Raw genomic sequence first — 27,404 nt, forward strand, 5'->3', positions numbered from 1 at the left:
CCAAAGTTAGGAAAATTATTTACAACATTAGCACAAAATAAGAGGAATTGCAATATACATTAAAGAATGGATAAATGCAAAAAAAAAAAATGCAGATGAAGAGGGGAGGATTTTAATGATAGAAATAAAAACAGAACAAAGAAAAATTCTCCTCACAGCAATATACATCCCAAATAAAATCAAAAAGACTTTTACAAGAAGATACACCAAAAAATAACAGAAATAGAATATGAGGATATATGTCTAATTGGCGACTTCAATGCTATAACAGATATCAACGATGACTACAAGAGTAACAAAAGAAATAAGAAAAAAAAGAATGCTACCATTTACCTTTTTCAAAATGGTGCAGGAACTGAACCTGAAAAATGTATGGAGAGAAAGGAACATAGGAAACAAACAATTTACATATCATTCAAATCCCCACAAATCATGGTCAAGGATAGATATGATTTGGTCAACCCAAGAATTGAGAAGAGATACAGAAGAGATTGAAATAATGATAGGCAGATCGCAATCCAATAAAAATAACATGGAAAGGACCAAAAAAGAAAAGGAGATGGACAATGAATCAAAGAATACTGGAAGATAAAGAACATGTAAAAATGATAGAAAGGGAATTGAAACTTTTCTATAAAGTAAATAAAAAAGAAGAAACATCATTACAAAACCCATGGGACACCACAAAAGCTTTTACAAGAGAGTTGACAATAGCATATTTGGCAAGGAAAAACAAGGAAAAGAGACAAAAACAAGAAACATTAGAAAGAACTTAAAAAATTGGAAATGGACCTGCAAAAAAATCCACAAGAAGCAAAAATAAAGGAGAAAAAAGAACGAACAAAACACAAATTAAATTTGATGACACAAGAAGAGATGGCTCAAAAAATCAAATTTGCAAAACAAAACTATTTTGAAAATGCGAATAAACTGGGAAGATGGTTAGCACACAAATTGAAAACAGAAAAAGAAAAAAGAAAAATACATCACCAACAAGATGAAGGGGAAACATACAATACTGGAAAGAGGGGAAAAAATATATAGTACAGAAATTTTTTGAGAAACTATACAGCAAAGAAAATATATTACAAGACAATATCGAACAATATTTAAATAAAAAGAATCTACATGAAATTGAGGAAGAGAAAAGAGAAATGCTAAACCAAAAAATCACAGTGATAGAATTAAAGGAAGCATTGAAGAGACAAAAAAATAATAAAACACCAGGCCCAAACGGTATATCTGTAGAATTTTATAAAGCCACGCAAGAGCAGACAGAAACAGTGATTCTAGATTTATTTAATGAAGCACTTACAGAAGCGAAGCTACCAAAATCATGGAGGGAAGCATATATAACATTGATACCCAAAGAGGATTCGGACCATCAACAAATAAAAAATTACAGACCAATCTCTTCACTAAACGCAGATTATAAAATCTTTACATCAATAATGGCAGAGCGAATTTAAAAAATATTAAATGAAATCATTCACACAGACCAAAACGGCTTCTTATCAAAACACCAGTTAAAAAAACAATATGAGCTTATGGTATATGTGGGCGACAAAGAGAACAATAGGGACTTAAAACTGGAAAAGTTAAATAGCAATGGGTTACTAAAAGTTAACAATGGGTACTAAAAGTGAACATGAGTATTGTAATAGATCCCTGAACTTTGTAACAAGAAGATGCTGGTTAGAAACTAAAAAATGAGGAAGAAAAGAATCTTGGGCTGTGAACGACTGTCACCGGGAAGGGGGGGGGGGTTGTATGTTTAAAGCTGTATTTGTATGTTTTATTAAAAAGAAAATGTAAAACCAATAAAGATTACTATAAAAAACAATATGAGGATAATTATAAATACACTAGAATATTATGAAGAGAATCCGGGAAAACAAGTTGCACTGGTCTTTTTAGATGCCCAAAAGGCCTTTGATAACTTGAATTGGCATTTCATTATCACACAGTTAAAAATGATGAGATTTGGAGAAAAAATTATAAAAATGATAGAATCAATTTATTCGGCTCAGACAGCAAAGGTAATAATAAATAGTGACACTACAGAAGAATTTAAAATATGGAAAAGGGTGAGACAGGGTTGTCCATTATCACCTTTATTATTTATACTAACACTGAAAGTTCTATTAACAGAAATTAGAAACAATCAAGAAATAAAGGGATTAAAAATTAAAAAGAGGAATATAAAACACAGGCATTTGCAGATGATATGGTATTCATATTAGAGGATCCATTAAAATCAGGAATTAAATTAATTCAAAAAATAGAGGAATTTGGTAAGATAGCGGGACTTAAAATTAATAAGAACAAAACAAAGATCATTACGAAGAATTTCACCAAAAAACAAGAGCAAGAATTAGAGGAAAACATGGGAATGCAAATAGTAAAAAAAGTAAAATATCTAGGAATTTGGCTGACAGGGAAATGCTCAACAATTAAGGAAGATAATTATATTAAAATGATTCAGAAAATTAAGAAAGATCTGGAAAATTGGAAGAAACTACAAATATCATTAATGGGAAGAATTGCCATCGTTAAAATGAATATACTACCAAAAATTTTATTTTTATTTCAAGTGGTACCAATTAGCCTAGGGAAAAACTTTTTCATAGATTTAAACAAATTAATTGCACATTTTATTTGGTCAGGGGAAAAAACACGAATTAAATTAAAACTATTACAGGACAGTAGAGAAAGAGGAGGATTTGGACTTCCCAATTGGGAGTTTTATTATCAAGCAGCGGCTCTCATCTGGATAAGGGACTGGATCAATCTAAAAAACAGAAGATTACTAACAATAGAAGGTTATAATTTGGAACTGGGTTGGCACGCCTTCATCTGGGATGGGAAAGACAAAATTCATAGCTATTTCCAAAAACATTTAATTAGAAAAGCTCTACTACAAATATGGTTAAAAAACAAAACAAAACACTACAACAAAATCCCAATCTGGCTATCCACCATGGAAGCGCTGATATACCCGAACGTATTGGACATAAACAAGATAATAAGATATAAAGATATATTAGACAATCAAGACAGACTAAAAACAAGGCAAAAATTGAAAGACGAGGGAATAGATATAGGCTGGTGGCCCTATTTACAAATACAGGCAAGATATAAAAAAGACAGGGGAAGGGATGGATTTTATAAGGAGCCGCAAGAGCTGGATAAAATTCTACAGGGAACCGAAGAAAAATTGATTAAAAAATATATCACTATTTATTAAAATTCAAAATGGAAGAAGAAACTGTGAAAGAAACGATGATAAAATGGGCGATAAATTTTGGGTATAGTATAGAATTGGCGTAATGGGAAAAAAATTAGAAATTAACAATAGCAACAGCATATAGAGAGAACATGTACAAGATGTTCTACAGATGACACCTTCCACCATCGAGAATTGTGAAAATGTTCCCGGAGTGTTCACCTATCTGTTGGAAATGCAACCAACAACATGGAACATAGTACCATATGTGGTAGACGTGTACATCTGTGAAAAAGTATTGGAAAAAAATAAAAGATTGGCTAGAGGAGATTACTAAACATCCAATTGCATTAAAACCTGAATTATTTTTGTTAGGAATTATAAAAGGAAATTATGAAAAAAATATTAGATACTTAATTCTATTCATAATTATGGCGGCGAGAATTACATTCGCTCGAAACGGGAAAAATAATTATACACCAACAGAAGAAAATGTAATAAAAAAAATATTGGAATGTGCAGAGATGGATAGGCTCACGAAAAAACTAAAAGAGAAAGAAGAATCTGAACACTACTCCGTATGGGATTTATTGTACAATTGGCTAGAGCAGTGGTGGGCAACCTTTTTTTTCAACTGAGCCAAATCTCGCCAAAACCACGATTGAAATTTATTTGGAGAGCCGCATTTTTAAAACCGAAAATACATAGGATGGTACACTGTTTTTAGTTTCAATAAGTTTTTATTGAGAATATTCCGCATGCAAGTATCCACATAGGTCGGGAGGATACAAATAACACAACTAATAAAACAAAAACTTTAGAACGATATTATTTATCGATAACGTTAAATTCCGTAAAATTTGCCTTACAATGTAGAGAAAATTACATCCTGACAATGACTGACAAAGTCACAACCACTAATGTGAACATTGGCCTTGCATTTCCTTGGATAGTTTGAGTAAGTCAGGTTTGTATGTTGTTGCTTTTAATTTCATCTCCCTCTCCCACTTTCTTTCTTTTTTTCTTTTTCTTTCTCTCTCTCTCTCTGGCTCTTTGTCTCTCTCTCCCTCCCTCCCTCTCTGTCTCCCTCTGTCATTTTCTCTGGGTGTCTATCTGTCTCTCTCTCTCTCTCTGTATCTCTGTCTCTCTCTCCTCCTTCCCCCATCTCTGTCACTCTGTGTGTGTGTGTGTGTGTGTCTGTCTGTCTGTCTCTCACTCACTCTGTGTGTGTGTGTGTCTGTGTCTGTCTCTCCCTCTGTCTCTCTCCCCTCCCTTCCTCTCTCTCTGTCACTCTGTGTATGTGGATGTGTCTGTCTCTCACTCATTCACTTAATCACTCACTCTGTGTGTGTGTCTCTCTCTGTCTATCTTTCTCTCCCTCCCTCCCCCTCTCTGTGTGTGTGTGTGTGTGTGTGTGTCTGTCAGTCTCTCTCTGATTCCCTCCCTCACTCCCTCTCTCTGTTCCTCTCTCTGTCTGTCTGTCTCATTCACACACACACACACACACACACACACTGTGGTCACCTTGTTGAGTGTTCCAATCACATTTGAAATGTGATTGGAACACTCAACAAGGTGACCACAGTGTGTGTGTGTGTGAGTGAGACAGACAGACAGAGAGAGGAACAGAGAGAGGGAGTGAGAGAGGGAATCAGAGAGAGACTGACAGAGACGAATCAGAGAGGTACTTTTAACTACCTGGCAGCGGCGTTTTGGCTTGGGGGGCTCCTCAGAACTTCCCAAGACTTCGGAGGGAAGTTTACAGTCCTCCCTCGGAACGCTTCGGAGGTAAGCTTCTTCAAAAGCCCGGGCGAGTGACAAGAAGTCTCCCAGGCTGTAATTTTCCGAGCTGTGCGCACGGGCCTGTTTTCCACGGCGTGGAGCAGCGGCGAGATTCTGGGCGGCGAGCGATGATTCCGGGGGCCATCCAGGAAGATGAGGAATGCGAGGGGGGACCCTGCCCCCCCACTGATGGCCCCCGGAATCATCGCTCGCCGCCCAGAATCTCGCCGCTGCTCCACGCCGTGGAAAACAGGCGCGTGCGCACAGCTCGCCAAATTACAGCCTGGGAGACTTGTCTCGCCGGGGTTTTGCAGAAGCTTCCCTCCGAAGCCCGAGAGGAGGGAGGGAAGCGGGCGCCCGGCACACAGAAGAGCCGGATTAAAATGTTTAAAGAGCCGCATTTGGCTCGTGAGCCGCGGCTTGCCGACCACTGGGCTAGAGGAAAGGGGGGGGGGAGCAAGAAAGCAAAAAAGAAAGGAAGAAAGATCAACAAATCAATAGACAACTACAAAACCGGAAAATGATTAAAAGATAGAAATATGAGATAGACTATACCAAATAAATATTATACAAAATGACTTAAACGTACTAAAAACTGTTATATATAGAATATATAGAATATTATATATAGAAAAAAAATGTATGAAATAATGTAAATGCACTAATATAGAAACTTATAGTTGTAAAAGGTTTATTTGTATAAATAAGAGAATCACAACAGATATGTAAAAAAATGTAATGTGTTGCAAAGATGTGAAGTTTGTACAAACGAAATAAAATATTAAAGTAAAGAAAAGAAATGTAGTCAGGAAGGGGAATCACTTAAGAGTGCCAAGATTATTAATTTTTTGCCCAGCCTATTAATAAATATAACAACATCACAGAAATGTAACAAGTCTTCAGCAGTTGTTTTTTTAAAATACTTTTCTAAATAAGCTGAACTAGACGTTAAAGGGCAGAAAGTCTTAAATTTCTCACTGCTCAGATGGTAATAAAACTAACAGGGCTAAAAAGTCAAGAACTACAATAATTATGATAATAGAAGAGAAAGATGTGCAAGTTAGCTCTAGTTTATCTGCAAGATAACACATTTTAATATTTACAAAGTGCTGAGGGTTGCACCATTTGCCCCACTGGGGAAAGAAGAAAAGAACAAATCTCTTTGTTTTCAGAAAACATTGCTTCTGGGAGAATAACAGCTGGTGGAAAAAAATAATTTGCAAGAAAACTAACAGGGAGCATGTTTTGATTGAGGAAGCTGTAGCTACTTTTATGTTGAATTGCAGCACAGAATCCTTGCAGAGTTTTTTGCCCTCTATCATTTATCCTCATAATAATCCTGTGATGTAGGTCAAGTCAAAATCCTGATTGCTGCTCCTAACTAATCAGCAAGCTTCAGAGATGAAAAAGGGCTCAAAACCAGATCCCTCACTCCCCAGCATTCCACCCAATGCAGTCTTCTAGCATTATGTTTTTCAAACTGGGCAATTTTAAGATGTGTGAACTTCAACTCCCAGAATAACCTAGTCAGCATGCTGGCTGGGGAATTCTGGGAGTTAAAATCCACACATTTTAAAGTTGCCAACTTTCAAAAACACAGTTCTAGTATAACCTAATTATGCATTCAATATTTAAGACACCCTGAAAAAAAGAATTGGCAAGAAAGAAAAGTATGAGTCAAACGTATTCCTGTATTCACCAACCTTGCCAAATTTGTGCTTTAGTGGTAATCCAGCCTTCTGAAACGCTGGAATAATATCCGGTTTGTAGTCTTGAATAAAAATCCCCAAATCCACGTCTTTACTGTAAGGAATAATGTTGCACTGTCTGTACCATCCTAAATATACAACAGATCCATGAGAAATTTAACACACAATCATGCAGCCCCAACACAGATGGAAAAAGAGGACAGTGTAATTAAATTAAGGTACAAAAATTATACCCAAAAGTTTTCTATTCTAAGCAAAGAAGAAGGATTCAGTTTCTCCTCTAATCATCGCTGCATTTATATGGTTGAAAAGATTTCATCCTCTTATTATTTATGAAAGAAACCTAGGGACAATTTTACTTGCCCAACCTGTTTATCCCTCAAGGCTGTTTGGTAAATACTTAAATTTAAGAGTTAACTCCCATTGTAGGTTTCAACACAGTTTGAAAAATTCAGCTAGAACAATTTCTGGAAAAAACAGCTGCAACCTCTTTTTCATGACAAATATTTTCCAAGCTTAGGGGCCTAATTTTTGCAGGTAACTTTATTTGCGATATATGTGAATGTAATAGAATGACCGTTGTCTTACCTGAACGGTCGTTCTCATGGCGCTGCGGAGAGTCCAAGGATGGGTTAACACAGCCTGTTTGCCCATGGACTGAGTAGATTTTTCCCCTCTGGCCACGCCTCCTTTGCCTCTTCTGGCTCAGTTTTAAAAACGAGGTCTTGTCCGACGAAGACGTCCTCAGCTCGCACCTGTGTAAAGATACAATCTCGGAGCTAAACAATTACCCTGGGTGGGTCTTGGACTCTCCGCAGCGCCATGAGAACGACCGTTCAGGTAAGACAACGGTCATTCTCCATAGCGCTGCTTGGAGAGTCCAAGGATGGGACATGCCCAAGCTATGGTGTCCCAGGGCGGGAAGAAGTGACATTGTCCGGAGCCTCAATAACCTTCTGTAATACTCTACGTCCAAAGGAGGCTTCGGCAGAGGCAAAGAAATCGATCTTGTAGTTTCTAATGAAAGCCGTGGGAGACGCCCACGTGGCCGCTCTGCAAATGTCCAGAATAGATGCTTGAGTCGCCCAGGCCGCGGTCGTGGCCGCACTTCTGGTGGAGTGTGCCGTTACACGAGGCGGAACCGGTTTGTCCTGAAGGTCATATGTCATCTTAATGCAAGCCCGCAGCCACCGGCCTATGGTTGAAGATGACACCTTGCGACCCAGCGAGCCTGGTTGAAAAGACACAAAGAAGGCCTCGGAGTGCCTGATGTCCTTAGTTCGTTTCAGGTAAATGCGGACTGCCCTTCGCACATCCAATTTGTGCCATCTGCGCTCCTTGGAGTGTTGAGGGCTGGGACAGAAATTCGGGAGGATAACCTCCTGAGACCTGTGAAAATGAGAATTCACCTTCGGCATGAAGGCGGGGTCTAACCGTAGGATGACCCTGTCTGGGTGAATGATGCACAATTCTTCCTTGGCCGAGAAGGCCGCAATCTCAGATACCCTTCTGGCTGAAGTAATGGCTATGAGGAAGGCAGTCTTAAGAGTCAGATGTCGAAGAGATACCTTCCTCAAAGGTTCGAAGGGAGCCGCTGTCAATGCCTGCAGGACAAAGGGTAGGTTCCAGGTTGGGTACCTGTGCACCACCTGGGGTCGAATGTTGTAAGCCCCCTTCAAAAAGCTCTTGACCTGAGGATGGTGACTCAGGGATTGAAGTTGGGGTCTGGCTAAGATGGTGGATAATGCAGCAACCTGGCGCCTAAGTGTGGCTGGCGCCAGTCCTTTATCCAAGCCCTCTTGTAGGAAGTCCAATAACTGAGGGATGGACGCTTCCACACTGTCAATGTCCCGTTGGCTGCACCAGGAAGAAAAGGCAGCCCAAGTCGCGTCATAAATGCGAGTAGTGGCCGGACGTCTGGAGGCTTGGATAGTCTTAATGACGCTGTCTGAGAGGCTCTGGTCCTTCAGAAGCTGCCCCTCAAGCGCCAGACGGCTAACTGCAACCATTGGGGCTCTGGATGGTTGATGGCCCCCTGACGCAAGGATACCTGGTCTGGAGGAATTTTCCACGGTTGCTCCACAGACAGATCGACCAAGTCCGCGAACCAGGATCTCCTGGGCCAATGTGGAGCCACCAGAATGAGCTCCGCCCCCTCCTTCAGCAGCTTGTAGATCACCTGCGGGATCAGAGGGAGGGGCGGAAACGCATAAAGAAGACCTGGAGGCCAGTTGGACCTCAGGGCATCCGTCCCCTCCGCTTGTGCTGACTTGTAGCGGGAGAAGAACCGCTGGAGCTGTGTGTTTGCCGCCGTGGCAAACAGGTCGACCTGTGGAAGGCCAAACCTCCTTACCACCTGTGCGAACAGGTCCGGATGAAGTTGCCACTCCGAGTTGTCGATGGTCTGACGGCTCAACCAATCCGCACTCACGTTGCTGGTTCTGGAGATGTGATCCGCCCTCAGCGACGCTAAGTGGATCTCTGCCCATCGTCCTATGGCCTCCGCCTCTGACATGAGTCTTTTGGAGTGGGTCCCTCCTTGCCGGTTCACGTGAGCCTTTGTGGCCACATTGTCGGTCAGTAGCAGAACGTGGTGCCCCTTCAGCAGTCCTGCAAATCTCCTCAGCGCAAGCCGGGCTGCCCTGAGTTCTAGCCAATTGATGCTCTGGGCTGCCTCCGCGCTGGACCACCTGCCTTGCACCAACTGACCCTGGCAATGCGCCCCCCAACCGTAGAGACTGGCGTCGGTCGTTACCACGATCCTGTCGGGTTCTCTGAATAGGCAGCCCTTCTCCACAGCTCGAGACTGCCACCAACTCAGAGACCGAGTCACTCTTGGTGGGATGCGAACTTTCCTGGTGGAGTTGCTGATCTTTGCTCTTTGCATTGGAAGCAAGAACCATTGCAGCTCCCTTGCATGAAGACGTGCCCAGGGAACTATGTTGAGGCAAGAGATCATGATCCCTAACAGTTGGGATAGTTGCACTACCTGCCAGGACCTGTTCCTGCGACACAACCGGATTCTGCTCCTGAGGTTGCGGATTCTTTCCGGAGACAGGGACACCTGGCAAGATACCGAGTCTATTATGGCGCCCAGGTGTTGAATGCGTGTGGCAGGAGACAAGTTGCTTTTTTCCATGTTTACGGAAAAACCGTGGTCCTGTAAGGTGTGAACTGTGATGTTTACATCTCTCACCGCTTGCTGATGAGTCCTTGAGTGGATGATGATGTCGTCCAGATAGCACTCCAGGCGGACTGGAAGCTTGCGCAGGTGGGCCGCCACAGCTGCAAGAAGCTTCGTGAACGTTCTGGGTGCAGAAGAAAGTCCGAACGGAAGCGCCCTGTATTGGAAGTGCTTTCCGTTGTAACACAAGCGCAGGAACTTCCTGTGTGCGGGATGGATGGGCACATGCAGATACGCCTCCTTGAGATCGATGGAGGTGAGCAGATCCCCTTGTCGCATGCAGCTTAGGATCGACTGAAGAGACTGCATTTTGAAGCGCTTGTAGGCCAGATGTCTGTTCAGGCGCTTCAGATCTAAAATGGCCCTCCACCCCCCTGAACTCTTGGGGACCAGGAAGAGAATGGAATAGAACCCCCTCCCTTCCTGTTCTGGAGGAACTGACTCTATTGCGTTGATCTGCAGAAGATGATCTATTTCTGCCTGCATGAGAGCCCTCTTTACAGGGTTCTTGGATAGTGGGCAGCGAACAAAGGTTCGCGGAGGGGAGGATAGAAACTCCAAGGTTAGACCCCTCCTGATGGTGTTTAAGACCCACTTGTCCGAGGTTGTTTCCTCCCAACGGTCTGCATAGAATTGCAGGCGGCCCCCGATGGGAGGAGACCCCAGACGGTCACTTCCCACGTCTAAACTGACGGTTGTGGGAGCCCCCACGAAAGGGCTTCCGAAAGGACCCTTGATTGGATTGTCTGCCCCTGGAAGAAAAGTTGTTTCGTTCCTGGGACCTGTCAGAGGACTGGTTAAACTGTCTTTGGGAGGAATAGGAAGAGGTGGAGGCCTGGGCACCTTCCTGTGCCCGAAAGGCCTGTTTCCTGAACGAGCCCTGACCTTTCCTGTCATGCTTCCTGAAGGTGGAAGGAAGAATCTTCCTCTTATCCTTTGTCTCAATTAGGAATTTCTCTAGGGAATCCCCAAAGAGGTTGTCCCCTTTGAATGGAGCTGAAGCCAGCTTCCACTTCGCCTTCATGTCCGCCTGCCAGTGCCGGAGCCAAAGCAGGCGGCGAGAAGTGATGTTGGACGCTAGTACCCTGGAGGCGAATTTCGCTGCATGCAGGGATGCATCAGAGGCATATTCCACAGCCGTAATGATCTTGTTAAGATCATGTCGCCAACGAGATGCTTCAGATGGGGGCTGAGATCTGAGTTGGCGCAGCCATAATAGGGATGCCCTCGTAAAGAACGAGGCAGAAGTGGAGGTTTTGATCACCCAGGCAGCCGCCTGGTGCGTTTTGAGACAAGCCTTTTCTGCCCTCTTATCCTCTGCCTTTAACCCTTCTAATAGCTCGGCCGGGAGATTAGAATGAGAGGTCAGAGAGACCACAGGGGCATCCACTTCTGGAGGTTTCAATACATCCTCCAGTCTAGGTTCTAAGGGGTACAGTGATTTGTCTGCGCCACTGGGGTTGGCCAGGGTACCTGGCTGCGCCCATTGGTGCTGAATAACTTCCATGAACATGTCAGGGACTGGTATCAGTTCTGGGTCAGGGGTTGTTTTGCTGAACAGCCCTGCCATGAGGTCCTGGGAAGTAGAGGGGACTTCCTTGTCCTTAGGTTTGGCACCAAGCTCAGTAGAGGCTCTAGCCTTGTGTAAAATGGCCTTGAATAAGGATGGCTTAAAGAGACCAGTGAAGGAGGGCTTGTCTGGAGGCATATCCTCATCCTCCGAGAGAGCAAATTCCTCAGCAGTCTCCTCCTCCCATGTAGACACCTCTGTGGTGATAGAAGTGCCCGGGGAATTGAGGACTCTGGTCCTCTTTTCCCCCAGGGGGCGAACAGGCCTAGAGGCCTTGCCACCCCTGCCTTCCTGTAGCCTCATGGCTTCTACCACCCCCTGGGAAATAGCCTGCGTGATGAGATCCCTCATTTCTGCTGACATAGCTGGGCCCTTGTCCTCTACAGGCCTGGATTGGTCATAGGCCTGTCCCCTGGCACCCCTAGGAGGATCTCTCTGATCCTCTGCATGAAAACAACATTGAAAGGAGGGGATATCCTCCCTGACTGAAGAGCTAGGAGAACCTGGGTAGCCCAGAGAGGCTGCAGGGGATCCTGACATGGAATCCCTATCACAGAAGGATGGAGATCTATCCCCCATTTCCTCCCCCTGCTCTATCTCCCTCTGAATGGGTGGGGAAGGAACTGGCCCAGCCTCACTTGGTAAGGGTGCAGAGGGAACCTGGGGCCTAGCAGACTTGTCCTTTAGGGAGTCCTGCCCCTTGTCCCCTTGAATTTTGGGGGCTTTGCTCCCAGCTGAAGAGTGGGAAGCTTTCCCCCCAGCGCCCTTATTTCCCTTTCTCCCTTGGCCTGAGGGATCTGGCCTACTGCGCTTTGCAGATGGCCCTGCCAGCTCCTCCCTTCGCTCCAAACCTTCATCAGCCATCCTTGGTTGATCTTGAGTCGAAGAGGTCGCTGCTGAGGGAAGGGCAGTGGACGCTGGCCCGACGGCTCCAGAAGCGTCTGCAGACTCAGATGGGAGGCTGGATCAGGCACCAGGACACTCCTTGCTGCCTCCCCTTAGGTGGCTGGGGAACTTCAGGCTTGCTGGAGACCCAGGCAAGCCCTCGTAATCCTCCGCGGCTGTCTGTTTGAGGCGGAGAGGCTCTGCTGCTTGTTGCTGCTTTCCGGTGGGTAAAATGCTCCAAAAAAATGGCCGCCGGCTCTTCTGCGCGCCAAAAGCCTCACTTAAGGTCCAGGCGCTCCCTATTGGCTGCAGCCGAAAAGCGCGCCAAAGCAGCGCTTTTCAAAATGGCCGCCGCTCTCCCGATCGGCAAAAGACGCCGTTTGGAGAAGCAAGGGCTTTTTTAAAAGCCTCTTCTCCAAAGCGACCAGGGAAACACGGGGATTGCCGTCCTTCCCTGCGCTCGCCAGCAGATGCCGGACGAGCGGCCTCGCTTGTTCCCCCAGCTGCGACTAAGCAGCTGTGGAACCGATCGCTGCCTCAGCCTTACTTTTGGAAATCTTCTTCTTGGTAAAAATAGAAAAGGAAAATAAAAAGTCAAAATAATAAAATCTGGGGGAAAATCCTAATAACAACTTAATATTAATACATAAAATACTCTAAAAATACTATTGGAGAACCCAGTCTGTTTACTCAAAGCTGAGGGTTCCCCAAAACTAGTCCTATCGGGCGGACTGAGTTTTTAAAAACTGAGCCAGAAGAGGCAAAGGAGGCGTGGCCAGAGGGGAAAAATCTACTCAGTCCATGGGCAAACAGGCTGTGTTAACCCATCCTTGGACTCTCCAAGCAGCGCTATGGAGAAAAAACAATTTTAATAAAGAGTAAAAATGTATAGTGGTGCTCAGGAGTAAACCCAGACAACCTTCACACAATCAGTAAAAGTCTCTCAACTGGCCATCTAACCTCTCATTCCAGCGTGATGGTAAAATCACAATAACTTTGTTGGTAATTCTTTCCTCATATTTTTAGTATTCTAAAATTTTTGGAAAAGAATTGTGTTGAAGACACTGTAGTCCTAAATTCCATAACTGAGCAATGCCTGTGTGAATTGCCTCAACTGAATGACATCCCCCTTCTGGGAAATGTTAACGGACTAATACATTTTTTTCAGTATTCTCTTGTTTTTAAGAAGTTACACAGAGAGGAACAGGGGCTTCCTTGCATCTTACTTTCCTGCAGATGAGGATGCAATTGGCATTTATAATGTGGGCTATTTATTTTATTTAGCTTAGATCAGGAGTGTCAACCTTGTGGCCCACGGGCCAAATGCATCAAGTGCTGGCCATGACCACCCTCGGTTTAGTGAAGGGGAAAACAGTCACTCTATGTCATGTGACGACATGACGCTGCGAGTTTGACACTCCTGATTTAGATGAATCTCACATTAATGCATTATTTTTAAAAAATATTTTCCTACAATACTTCCACCTACAAAAGTGGTAAATCCTTCCTAGTGTTTCTTTCGAATTTAAAAAAACCCACAGAATGTTTTAAACTTAATTATGTAAACCTATTATTGTTCATATTTCAGAATTAGTAATATTTTGGGAAGTCCATCTCTTGATTTATAGAGAAAGACCTGCATATATTTACCTGGGAGAAGGTTTCATTAAACTTCTTTTGAGCAGAGCTGCAAAAAGCTATGGAGTTTAATTATGGACTTTCCAACTATTCTGATGTAGGATATTTTTCTTACAAATATTTCTATACAATCTATACAATAGCAGAGTTGGAAGGGACCTTGGAGGTCTTCTAGTCCAACCCCCTGCCTAGGCAGGAAACCCTATACTGTTTCAGACAAATAGCTATCCAACATCTTCTTAAAGACTTCCAGTGTTGGGGCATTCACAACTTCTGGAGGCAAGCTGTTCCACTGATTCATTGTCCTAACTGTCAGGAAATTTCTCCTCAGTTCTAAGTTGCTTCTCTACTTGATTAGTTTCCACCCATTGCTTCTTGTTCTGCCCTCAGGTGCTTTGGAGAATAGTTTGACTCCCTCTTCTTTGTGGCAACCCCTGAGATATTGGAACACTGCTATCATGTCTCCCCTAGTCCTTCTTTCTATTAAACTAGACATACCCAGTTCCTGCAACCATTCTTCATATGTTTTAGTCTCTAGTCCCCTAATCATCTTTGTTGCTCTTCTCTGCACTTTTTTCTCCACATCTTTTCTACATTGTGGTGACCAAAATTGCATGTAGTATTCCAAGTGTGGCCTTACCAAGGCATTATAAAGTGGTATTAACACTTCACGTGATCTTAATTCTATCCCTCTGTTTATGCAGCCTAGAACTGTGTTGGCTTTTTTGGCAGCTGCTGCACACTGCTGGCTCATTTTTAAATGGTTGTTCACTAGGACTCCAAGATCCCTCTCACAGTTACTACTATTGAGCTACTACTATTTAAATGACCTTGCAGCTTCCTCTATCTTCACCATTTCACTGAGACGTTTCTGCTTTTTCAAGGTCACCCCCAAGAATTAGGCACTGTGTAGCAAATCAAATTAGGACCCAGGGCGTATCCCATGGTTTATTCTATATGCAGAACAATATGATCCAGAAATTAAAAGGGCTGAGAGATGAGACTGAGAAGGATAGTGAATGGCGAAGTTTTAATTGAACATTTAAATAGGTATATAAGATTTGACCAAAGTCGCATCGTATAATCTTTGATAATATATCTATAACAAAATTACCTATTTATCTCCTGAAACAAATATTTTAATAGTTTGGAAATCAAAGCTCTGCCAATACGTCATACCTGATGGTGACACGATACTCCAGACTTGGCATAGATGCTTATGCCAAACTCTTCTTGTATTGGGTTCAGACAAAAACTCCCTGATTCCACCAAAAAAATGTGTTTGAATTAAGGAGGCATCTATAGCATGGCCAGATTTGTCCCAGGACACCTTGAATCTCCTCTTAAATCTCCTTAACGTAAACACACAATTTCCTGGAATTACACAGCTTCCATACGAGCAAGAAAATATGTAGCTTCCTTACAGAAATGCAGGCAGATATGCTATGCATCCCCACACTGCTCCAAAGCATCTTTTTGCCTCTGGGGATGTAATACCGAATACTCTTACTTATATTTATGTAAGAATGTAATTACATGAACCAACCAGGCGTAGACCAAGCGTTTTGTATTATAACTCTCAGTACTCCTAATCAACACATCTATTTAATTCATTTAAAGAGTGTGAGGTAAAGAAACGGCCTTAATGCAATGTTTACCTCATTGCAATAATAATTGGCATCTGATGTCAAGAACAATACTTATAAAATCTCCCTGCCCAAGTATCGAGGAAGGACTCTCTCGCGCATATGCTTCTGGGATCATAGTCTAAGACAGGACTGTCAAACTTGTGGCCTGCAGGCCAGATGCGTCGTGTGCTGGCCACGCCCACGCCCAGTTTACTTACCAACGCTGCAGTAGAAGGTAAGTTTTCGAGATTAAAATAGGCACATTTTGAATGCTGTGCGTGCACAAAGCGTGTGCTAAGCGTGTGCACAAAGTGTGAGTGCACGCACAGAGCACACAATCACCGAACTGGTTGTTAAACCGGCTGCAGCCCACCCCTGATGATACGTCACACGCCACCGCCATGATGACGCGAGTTTGCCACCCCTGGTCTAAGACAAGCTAACTTGCATTCGCATGAATTTTGTGGTTCCATGCATTTGATGTACCTAGTTTGGTCACCTTGTCCCTCAGTCTCAACGGCCAGAATTGCAGAGAATACTTCTGGCTTCCAACCCAGCTGCAAGTGACTTACCTAGACAAGTCCCGCTACTCAGCCAGAATTGTACTCCTAAACTGTGCAGAGTTAGAGCAGCAAGATGCAGCAATGCCTTGGCTTTTTTCCTGAATTCCACTGCCTCCGGGGATGTATCATCAGGGTACAGCTAGAAAAGAAAGAAAAAGGAGGAGGGACACTGTAAACTCTTTGCATATTGCAAGTCAAATGAAGGCCTTTGTAATCTGTATCTCAGCTCCCATGATCACTTTTTTTTTATTTTTCCCTACCTTTACCTTTTACCTTTATTTTCGATTTTTATACCGCCCCCTCTCCCCAAAGGGACTCGGGGCGGTGTCCGATTACCTACCATTATTTAGAATTCCCCCAGGAGAAATAACTAACTCTTACAAGTAAAGTAGTTGCTAAACGGGAAATCACTTGAATTCCAATATGTCTTCAAGCTGGAAAAAGACAACACTTGTCATTTCACCCCTTCCCTTTTGTCTGATAACTGCTCCTTAGGAAGCAGTGCCTGCTTACACATCAAAAGCAATGAGATTGTACCACCCAGGGCTGCACACTTACTCTCTTGAAATCCCTTCCTTTTCAAACTCTCCAATCTGCAATTTTGTAACAGAAAAAAAATCACTAGGCAAAGAACAATGCATGACTATAATGACAATCACACTACAAAGGCCATAATTGTGGTAACGTGGCCATAAAAGTATTCATTCAGCATCGCTGTAACTTCAAATGTGAGGAGTACCTGCAATGAATTCGTATTTAAATGAAGGTCCTTATTACTTGTTCTCTTGGAAAGTGGAAGGAAGGAGCCACTAGGTAAGGTAAGGGCCCAATTCAAACTAATGATGATAACCACAGAGGGAAGCTGACAAACAATTTAAGAAGCCCTATGTAACAAAATCTGATACAATATGATGTCTTTGGAATGAAATTGATTCTCTGCTTGTATTGAAGAGCACTGATGAGTTTGAAAAATAGTCATTTGGACACTGACACTCTGAGATATAAACAGACAGATCCAAACTCCATCAAAAAACCACCACTGCAATCAATCCAATTTTCATCTTCACTAAATAATGCTCTTTGTATTCCCTTCTGCACTTGTAATAAGCCAGCTACAAACCATTACTTATACCAGTAAAGGGTTGTAACACAAATACACACACACACACATATGTATATGTATGTGTGTGTGTGTGTGTGTGTGTGTGTGTGTGTGTATATGTATATTGTATATGTATATGTATATTGTTGTAGGAAAGTATTTCTTGTAAATCATAGAAACGGATTATTTCATTGATAGGCCTCCTATATTCATTCTTTGGCGCCATCAAGTGTCAAAGCCACAGAGCAAATCTTAGTAGGTAGTCACTAAATAGGATTAAGCATGGCAATGTGGCTGGCTGTTAGGCTGAAAAGCTGAAACACTGGTTGCCTAAAGAGGGAAGTGATTAATTGGGTAAGGATTTCAACAAAATTATGGCCAATATAAAAACAACAACAACATGCAGGGCAACCAATGGAATGGTGAGTTTGAAGAGTGGCTTTCCAAACCTGGGAAAAAATTTCTTTTTGAAAGAGAGGAAACAAATTACAAGTAATTCACTAGGTCCTAGACTATGTAGTAATCGAGCCAGTTGATGTAGTGATTAAGGCGTCAAGCTAGAACCCAGGAGATTATGAGCTCTAGTACCACCTTAGGCACAAAGCCAGCTGGGTGACTTTGGGTCCATCATTCTCTCTGAGTCCTGGGAAGGAGGCAAAGGTAAACCAGAGATTAAGGTTGACTCCGCCTTCCATCCTTCCAAGGTGGGTAAAATGAGGAGCCAGATTGTTGGGGGCAATAGGCCGACTCTGTAAACTGCTTAGAGAGGGTTGTAAAAGCACTATGAAGTGGAAGTCTAAGTGCTACTGCAAATTGCAAACATTAGGATTGTTTGAGTTCCAAACAGTCATCAGACCAGGATCTCTGACACTTTGCAGTGGAGAGCTAAATGCAATATCAGTAAGTTTACAAACTATGGTTGGTCACTGTATTTATAGGTTGAACAAGTCCACGTAGTACCATTAATTTGCTACAAATAAAATAAATCAACTTACACGTTTTAAATAATCTCTCCATTTTGAACATTTAACAAGAATTATCAAGCATTGCTATTTCAATGTCGGGGTGTGGAGGAGAAAGCTGACAATAGTAGAAACATTGCACATTTTGGAGGCAGTGCTGATATGGATATAATGTCATTTTTATTAAACCAATTAATTCAAACAAGAAATGATACTAACCTGGAAGAACGCTCGAGCTTCTTTGTACCGACATTCAACAAATCGAGAGTGAGACCTTTCTTCAAGGAACCTGGATGGCTCTTTTGGAACCTGGACTGTTAATCCATCAATGGAAAGAGTCAGTAATTCCATCCTGTGACAAGAAGGGGGAAGTGATGTTATCCTGACCAGGAGAATGTAACAGACACAAAACATTTCCTTTTGAATTTGCATTAAGACAGCAAGCTAACAAATGCACAATTGCTTTTCTTTCTGACACACAATCACAACTTGCACATTCACCAAAATGTTTTATCCCTCTTAATCTGCTGTTCACAATCCATCCAATTCATTTAATGCACACCTAAAACAGAACCAAAACGATTGTAACAATTGGGTGGCGGAGCTGCCAATCAATGGCAGGCAACACCGGATACGACCTCCTCCTAGGTTCTATTCCTACAGGAAGAGGTAACTAGAACAGAGAAATTCATGGGGTGAAGGCAGAAGGACAGATTTGAAGGAACCTTGGAGTCTAAGTTTGGGAATCTCTCCCTGTATCATTGACACAAGCCCGAGAATGATTTTAGGGACAGCGTAGGCTGCTATGTAGAGGATATAAATAATTTTTAGAAATAAACGAACTTGGTTTAAAACCCATTTTTTGTGACTTAATAAAAGTCAATGTGTTCCTTATTCCTATATTAACCAGCTTTCTGTACTCTCCTCTATCTGCCCCGTATTCTCCCTGTTGGAAACGTAAAAGAATTTATGTACTCTAAAATGGTTTTAGTGGTGTCAGGAAAAGGATAATCAAGGAAAAGATCTTCACAATGTAGAGGGAGGGTAGGGTGTTTTAACAATTTATTCGAAGGCTGCCTTGAGTGGAGCCTGGTAAAATGAGAAGGCAGCATATGCAACTGGAAGGAATATAAAATAATAAGCTTTCCAGCTCATCAACTGAACATTCTGAGAAAAGACACATTTAATAGGAATGCAGGAAAACAATGCTAGTACCCATACTCCATAATCACAATGTTGTTAATTAATATAATTGCCTTAATTAAGTGAATCAGATTCTTTCGTATTTTAGAAGCAGCTCATCCAAAGTAAAAGAAGAGAGATGCCCTACTTTCTCATCACTGGGGAATTGTGATTTTTTTTTTCATCTAGGATATATTGTGGGGTGGTATTGTGTCATTTTTCCTGCTTGATTTGCACTCTCCATATTCAGAGATGGGCCTTCCTTTGTTCAGAGGTTACCATAGCTTAAAGCCACTGACATGGGATTTCTTTGAGGGTGCTGTTCTTTTGTCTGCCCTGAACCTGCTGCCAAATAATGTTGTCAGGGAATTCTCACCTCTGCCATTATATAAGGAAGGAATCTAATGGCCTCATTACCGGCATTAATCAAAAGTACAAGTTCACTTTCTTGACACAGCTTTCAGCACTTTTATATTCCGAGATGTCTGAACCTTTTGGAAGCAGGTACTGTACAACAGCTGTGTTTTGCAAGAGGAGTCTTATCATCATATACAACAACAGCAATGGCATTATATACCCCATCCCAGTGTTTTACAGCCCTCTCTAAGCGGTTTACAGAGTCAGCCTATTGCCCCCAACAATCTGGGTCCTCATTTTACCCACCTTGGAAGGATGGAAAGCTGAGTCAACCTTGAGTCTGGTGAGATTCGAACTGCCAAATTGCAAGCAGCCGGCAGTAAGCAGAAGTAGCTTGCGGTACTGCTTTCTAACCACTGCGCCACCACGGCTCCAATAATAACAACCACAAAAATACTACCCTGCTGTTTCTTACTTGTTATAGGCTCCAGAATAGCGTCCAAAGTGTAGCTTTTGGAAAGGCACAAACGTCCTATCCATGTGTAGCTTCAGACGTAGCGGCCCATGCCAGAGGTAGTTGCCATTCCTCTCATAGAAGACTACTAGATGGATGGTATGAGTTGCCTGTTTGAAGATGAAGTGCAAGGGAACTTCTGTTCCAGAGAGATCCTCCATGCCTTCTAAACGTGGATCTTTACTCTGAAGTCTCAGCCACTGGAATCCCATTCTCTCAGCTGCCTGAAACAAGCTCACCTGAAAGCAACACAAACTTTCTGTTCCGATCACCTTCCTCAAGCCACGTTTCACCAAACAGTTCCTTTTAGGTTGAAATGAAAGCAAAACGTGGCAGGAGAGAACCATCTCAGGGCAATTTCACCATCCTTTTCCAAGAAGCTGTTCTAGAGCAAACTTCTTTTTCATTTAAATCAAACCTCTCAAGAGAAAGTCAATAAACCACGCTGGCAGAAATGAACCTCTGTAACGGTGATGGCAAAGACGTGTCATCTCTAAATGTGAACATAAAGAATTCTGCTGCTGCTGCTTCAGGCCACCTGTTGGATTACTGCATGATTAATTTCCTCAAAGGTTTCTCAGGAAATACATCCCCACAGATAATTAATTTCCATGGGATGGAGGCCACATTCGGTCACCCTTGTGCGGAGAGAGCCCTCCTGCTTTTGTTAAGAGTTCTCACTGGCACTCACTTTCTTTGATCACAATATTCTTTTGGTCCGCCTGGTTTTTAAATAGCAACTCAAAGTGGTGCAGTGGAAGGAGGAGAAGTCAAATCCCACAACACTTCAGTGGACACTCTATTTTATTTAACGCTTACATGAAACCAATGAGAGAGATCATCCAGCAGTTTAGGTCTTACTTTTCCATCTCTTCTCTACCATATAGAAAATGCAGTGGAAGTCTTGACTCGGTGTTTGAAACCATGAAGGGCAAATGGGGCAAACCACTGATATTCTAAGCAGAATTTCTTTTCATGGGGCTGTGTTTCTCCTGAAAGAGCTGGCACAGGTGATCCTGGACTTACAACCACAATTGAGCCCAAAATTTCTGTTGCTAAGCGAGACAGTTGTTAGGTAAGCTATGCCCCATTTTATGACCTTTCTTGCCGCAGGTGTTAAGTGAATCACTGCAGTTGTTAAGTTAGTAACACGGTTGTTAAATAAATCCGACTTCCCCACTGGGTTTGTTTGTCGGAAGGTTGCAAAAGGTGATCACATGACCACGGGACACTGCAACGGGCATAAAAGCGAGTCAGTTCCCAATTGCCTTAATTTGGGTCACCATGGGGATGCTGGAAGGGTCGTAAATATGAAAAATGCTAATAAGTCACTTTTTTCAGTGACGACATAACTTTGAACGGTCTCTAAACAAATGGTTGTAAGTCAAGGACCACCTGTATACAGTCTAATACGTTTCTCGGAGTTAGAGGCATTTGCTGGAACAGCAGGTAGACACGGCAACAGAGTCTACAACCTACAGCCAGCTTTGGTGAGCCTGCCAGTGAATCAGAAAATGTGGAAAGGAGTGATTACAATGTCATCATCTCTCAGACTACAATTCACTCCAGGTTCCAACTCCAGTTCCACCCTCTCCATGTGGCTCAGCTTAAAGAGCATCTAGAATTGGGATTTTACATGCTAACGGAAAAGGTGGCTGCTTACTTGCTGATTGGGGTGAGTTGTTTCAGAAGAAAAATATTTGCCTTACCAGAGCTGCTAGCAGCTGTCAGTAAATTTCTGGTCCCAATACAAGATGCTGGTGATTACCTATAAACCGGTTGCTCCCAGTTCGGCCCAGATCGGCGAACCAGAAGTGGCAGTGGCAGGAGGCTGCCGCCTGCATGCACATGAGCATGAGAGAACGGGCAGTGCCAGGATTTGCAACCAACCTCTGTATAAACCTATTCAGTTTGTACCCATGCTAGCTTTAGGACATCTTTTGCAGGCGAACTCTATTTACACCTACTTCATCCAGTGTGGAGAGATTGGAAGGGGGGGGCAATCTCAGGGGAGCCCCTCCCTCTGGGAATAGCATCACCCTGGAGATCAGATATCCCCCACCCCAGCCTCATGTCCTTTAGAAGAATGTCAAACTGTCCTTTTTCAAAAGGCATTCAGATGGAAGATCTTATATAAGAAAGAATGGTACTTTTTTTTTTAATAAACAGCATGTAATTGTTTTATTGATTATTCAGTGTTGTTATCCTGTTTCTAATTTAGGATTTAGCTTTTGCAAGTGGCTTGGAGTAAAAAAATGTGGGCAAGGCCTGGCTGCAACTATCCGAAGATAAGTAGTAGGAGAGCTTCAACCCACCACCCCCACCCCACCCTAGCTTAATTTTTATCCATGCACCCTGGAGTAGCGGGGTCTTAATTAGGGCTTATTTTGGGGGCGGAGCTTATATTGGGCGCATGTGTAAAAATCAAGCTAGGACTTACTTTCGGGGTAGGTTGTATTTATGGGGAAACACGGTAGTAGGGAGCATACAAATATGAGCAATAAAACCCAAGCAGGCATCTTTATCCTCTATATCTCTCTATTGCAGGGGTGTCCAAACTTGGGAACTTTAAGACTTGTGCACTTCAACTCCCTGCTGGCTGGGGAATTCTGGGAGTTGAAGTGCACAAGTCTTGGACACCCCTGCTCTATTGCATCCTGCAAACTTTAGCAGAGTTAGGGGAAGCTGGACAAAGACATTTACTTCAAGTTTCCAGGTTTTGTCCAGTAGTCCAAAGGTGGTATGATCCCGTGGGGTACAGAAGTATTTGCATTCTGAGTGACTGCCATCAGAGAAGGTCTGAAGCTGCTCCAAGTCTCGGTCAATCAGTTCCAAAAGGAGAGGATCAATCAGATGGACAACTATGTTGTGGCTGGCCGCCAAATTCAGAAATTTTCTCACCACGTGCTGTTTTTAAAAAGGGAGGGAGGAGAGAAGAAAAACATCAGGAGTAACATGTTTGCTGAAAATCTGTACCAAAATAATACTACAGATAGTCCTCGACATGCAAGCACAATGGAACCCGCCCATTATGGTTGCATCTTACAATGGCCGTAAAAAGGATCAGTAATGTTGACAAAACAGATTTTACCATTTTTTTTTCAATGGTTGTTAAACGAACACTGAGGTCATGGCCGTTAAGCAAATCAATGGTTCACTATGGTGGGTTCAGTGGTGGGTTTCAATTTATTTTACTACCAGTTTGCTCGTGCGCGCATGTGATGCTTATGCGCAAAAGCATCCGGGCAGGTGGGCAGAGCCTCCTGCCCATGCCACTACTGGTTCGCCTGATCCAGGGTGAACCAGCAGAAACCCACTTCTGGCACTGTTTTGCCAAAACCCAGAAGCGCCAGTTTTTGGCAAAACTGTTGTAAAATGCGGTTAACGTGACTGCCAGATGCTGAAAATGGTCTTACATGCAGCCATGAGTGCCGAGTATCTAGGGATTTTATATAAATAATTATAGTTAATGTAACAACAGCTATTTTAGAATATTTGGCAAAAAAAAAAGCAAAGGGTAAAGTAAAGCTCAAATGATTCGGATAAACTTTGGTGCCAAAACCAAGCCTGGGTGCCTTTTTAGAGTGGAAGGCTGCATTCAATCTCCTTCAAGGGGTTAGGTATGACCCTTGAAGAACTGTAAATGGTAGGCATTACTTCCCCATAAATAAGTCACTATTGTTAAAATAAAAGTAATTTAACACAGGTTTTGCGAATATTACCCTGTGTATTTAATATTCCTTTGGTAATTGTGATTTACACGTTATATGCCGCTGCCTCCCTCCTTTTCACTGAGCTGCCTCTTCCACCTCAAGCATGTTGTTTATGAAAAGTAGTAAAGTCGGATGTATTTACCCATTGGACATTGTCTTGTCCTGCTTTGCTCCCTTTAATCTTGGGGAAAACCGCTCCATTCTAACAAAACCAAACAAGAGAAATAAAGCTCTACAACTCCAGTCTCAACCGTACCATGAAATTATAATAACCAAAAAACAAAGCTCCAATGCTTTTTACTACCAAGCAAGTATGCCTCAGAGTAACAGTTGGTATCTCTGCCTTCTATAGATCATGTGGGTTGCTTGCTTATTTTGTTTTTGCTAGCATATTTTAAAACATTATAAACACTTGTTTAGATCCGTAAATCTGCGTTTAGGATTGTTCATAAGTAATATGATCATGAAGTGTTACCTTTGGAGACAGGTAATATTTATAATAGTACAGCTGGAACAGGAGAAAGATTGAGCTGGTCAAAGTAAGCAGACCCAGTACTACGTTTTTGTTAATTCTCTGCATCGGTCTTTTGAACCCTCCTGGTAATCATTAGAAAGCAGCAGTTGGTGCTTCTCATCTTTTTTAGATGGCCTACTGTGAGTTTCAAAGCTGGGAAAACATTAAAAAAAAATTGAATTCAGTTAGAAAGCTAACAGCTTTTTCAAAAGCAAAGCTGTTGTTTTTCTGTTTAATTAACTATCCTACCCACCCCCCAAGTTCTGAGAGGTAATTAAAAACTCATCATACAAAAGTTATTTTATTGATTCATAGCTCAACTCGATGTCATTTTATTTTGGATATGGCTCATGTAAATTCATGCCTGCAGCAACAATGCCTTGAAGGCATTGTCACTAGGCAAACTTCTCTGAGAAGGACATTCCATAAGTAAGATACCTGCTTACTAAACTTTTACCCACTTAAATTCATTTTAAGGGAAGAAAGTTATCTCAGATCATTTCTGTGAGCATGTAAAAGGAGATTCTCAACAAGAATGAACTTCGTGACCTAATAGAGGGAGCATTTAATTTGTTACCAATGTCAATATTCATCTTGAATCCTAAATAGGCTTGTCTTTCTAATATTCCTGAAACACTCAGGCAAATTGCAAATACGGTACATCCAGTATATCATTGTGGTTTTTCGTGACATGACTGTGATTGTGTGGTTCGAGTTTGATTATGTTTGGTGCCATGGCACTATTATTGTGTCATTTTTGTTTATTGGTATTATTTTTTATTGTTCCTTGGTTTTAATTCCGTGTTCACCATGTGGAGTTGAAATTATATAATATAATTCCAGATTAGAAACTTGTAAAATGAAATAGTAAAACAAGTGTCTACTGAGACACCTGAATGGACAGCATAATATTTTCCCCAAGATAGCAGATATCTACTCAGGGTCTGAAGCGTTGTAACCAGAAACAGGATCACATGAACTAAATGGGTTCCAGGTGCATCAAGGTAGAATAGAATCAACCAACAAATGGAACACGCTGCAAAAGTAGATTCCATTTTCCAAACTCCCTGTGCCCAGATAATCAATCCCACACATAATAGTAAACAGGCTTGTGCAATCTGAGAAGCAGGTTTCACCCATGAACTGACTCTTGAATGAAGTTGAAAGTGGAGAAGCATTCCTGAGAGATGTTTCAGGCTGAGTTAGACATGCTATGGCCCAATAGTCTTTCAATAGAAGAGTTTTAACTGTTTCCTTAAAACTTCCTTAATTTACTGCCTATTACCCAATGTTGTTTGTAATATTGCAATTTTTTTCCACAGGTCAAACTTTTAGTTTCTTTGAAGGAAAGAAACCTCACAAAATAGACTAGATTCAGGTTGTTGTTGTTTTCTTTACATCAACTAATATAGGCAAAATACTGGATACGCATACTGGATTATATCCAAATTCGGGATATAAATGGGCAAATGTGACTACTACTTATTTGCATATTCACAATTTCCTGGAAGATCCCTGCTAGTGCTTGAAAGAACAATTTTATATATAAAGAATAAGCATAATCCAGTCACTTGTGGTTGATTTGCGATTCAACCATATGCCTATGGAATGACCGATTCTCTTCCAAATATGGTTGTAGGCAAAACTAAATACGAACTAAGGAAGCTTGATATCGGTAAGCGTCCCTGAGACTGCAATCTTTTTGGTGAAATGTATTATCTGCCAATTCTAAATAAAGTAAATCCTAATCGACGTTTATGATGCATTCACTACCTCTCTTCCAACCATGAATATTAAACACGCATGGGGAAACCCAAGCCTTCTCCAGATGCCCACGAACTACAATTCCCAGCATCCCTCGCCATTGGCTATGCTGCACCAGCACCTGGAAGGCTACCGGGTTTCTTGCTCAAGTTGAAACTGTGAAGCTTTCCGAGGGGGGGGGGCGAAGAAAGCTGCTTAACGCGAGCGTCTTAAAACGTTTATTTCCCCGTTGGGCTAACGTATCTGGCTTATCCGTTCAAGGCTGCGTGTGGTATAAAATGAAGGCTAATAATAATAATACGACGTTGATGCCCTTACCTGCAAGGCGGGAGGCGAAGTGGGGGAGACCGTAAGACGCAAAGGATGGGCTTTTGCGGCACTACCCACCGTAAGGCAAGGCCGCCGCGCTTTACGTCAGCTGCGCCTTGCAGCGATGCCGGGCGAGTGGCGCGAAGGGAGGAGGTTCGGTGTGGTTGTGGTGTTTTGTAGCGGACGGGTTGGTTCGCAGCGGGGAATGCGGGGGGAATAGCCTTATCCTGAAACAGAGGCTCTCTTGCCACTTTTCCCCCTTTAAAAATAGGTTTGTTTGGTTTAATACGCAGTGTTCCCACGTTGCAACTGGCGCTGTACGGTTCAGCTTTTTTATTTTGCAGCTTCACGGAGAGCGGCGCCCCCTGGTGGAGACGTCGGTGCAATTGGGAGCGCTGATTTGCGGGTAAAGGAAAGGGGTCTTCAAACTTGCCAACTTTAAGACTTGTGGACTTCTGGGAATTGACGTCCACAAGTCTTAAAGTTGCCAAGTTTGAAGACCCCTGGGTTAAGCACACGAACTCCTAACAACTGACGCTGCTCTGTGGGTTCCGGGACAAGGAAATCTGCCGAAGCACTGTCAGGTCTCATTAGGATTTGCAGAAGAGACCACCAGGAAGCATAGACTGGACTGGGAAGGCGAAGAGGTGCAATAGAAAGTTTCCAGAAGTACTGCATGGCTGTATGGAAAAAAAACTATTTGCAGTTGTTTTTGAAAAAATGTTGATCTTCAAGTAGGATTTTTTTTAAAAATGAAGACATGGCGATACTGCACTTAAGTGCATTTCATTTCATGAATTTC

At 42.6% G+C, this 27,404-nt stretch overlaps 1 protein-coding gene and 1 long non-coding RNA gene across 2 annotated transcripts in view; one reads left to right on the forward strand and one right to left on the reverse strand.

Annotated features, from left to right (window-relative positions):
* The window catches only part of FKTN (fukutin), a 32,961-nt gene extending 6,063 nt beyond the window's left edge, over positions 1–26,898 (reverse strand). The window contains exons 1-8 of the mRNA XM_081941877.1: positions 26,612–26,898; positions 24,491–24,682; positions 24,158–24,217; positions 23,006–23,209; positions 20,264–20,541; positions 18,469–18,601; positions 16,195–16,324; positions 6,712–6,845 (exon numbers count right to left, since the gene is read on the reverse strand). Of these exons, the coding sequence (XP_081798003.1) occupies positions 6,712–6,845; positions 16,195–16,324; positions 18,469–18,601; positions 20,264–20,541; positions 23,006–23,209; positions 24,158–24,217; positions 24,491–24,595 (1,044 nt within the window). The 5' untranslated portion in view covers positions 24,596–24,682; positions 26,612–26,898. The remainder of the gene's footprint in view (positions 1–6,711; positions 6,846–16,194; positions 16,325–18,468; positions 18,602–20,263; positions 20,542–23,005; positions 23,210–24,157; positions 24,218–24,490; positions 24,683–26,611) is intronic.
* The window catches only part of LOC309387537, a 482,764-nt gene that overhangs the window by 200,174 nt on the left and 255,186 nt on the right, over positions 1–27,404 (forward strand). The window lies entirely within an intron of this gene.

This window comes from Natrix helvetica (assembly GCF_964273705.1).
Source record: "Natrix helvetica genome assembly, chromosome: 2".
Taxonomy (NCBI): domain Eukaryota; kingdom Metazoa; phylum Chordata; class Lepidosauria; order Squamata; family Natricidae; genus Natrix; species Natrix helvetica.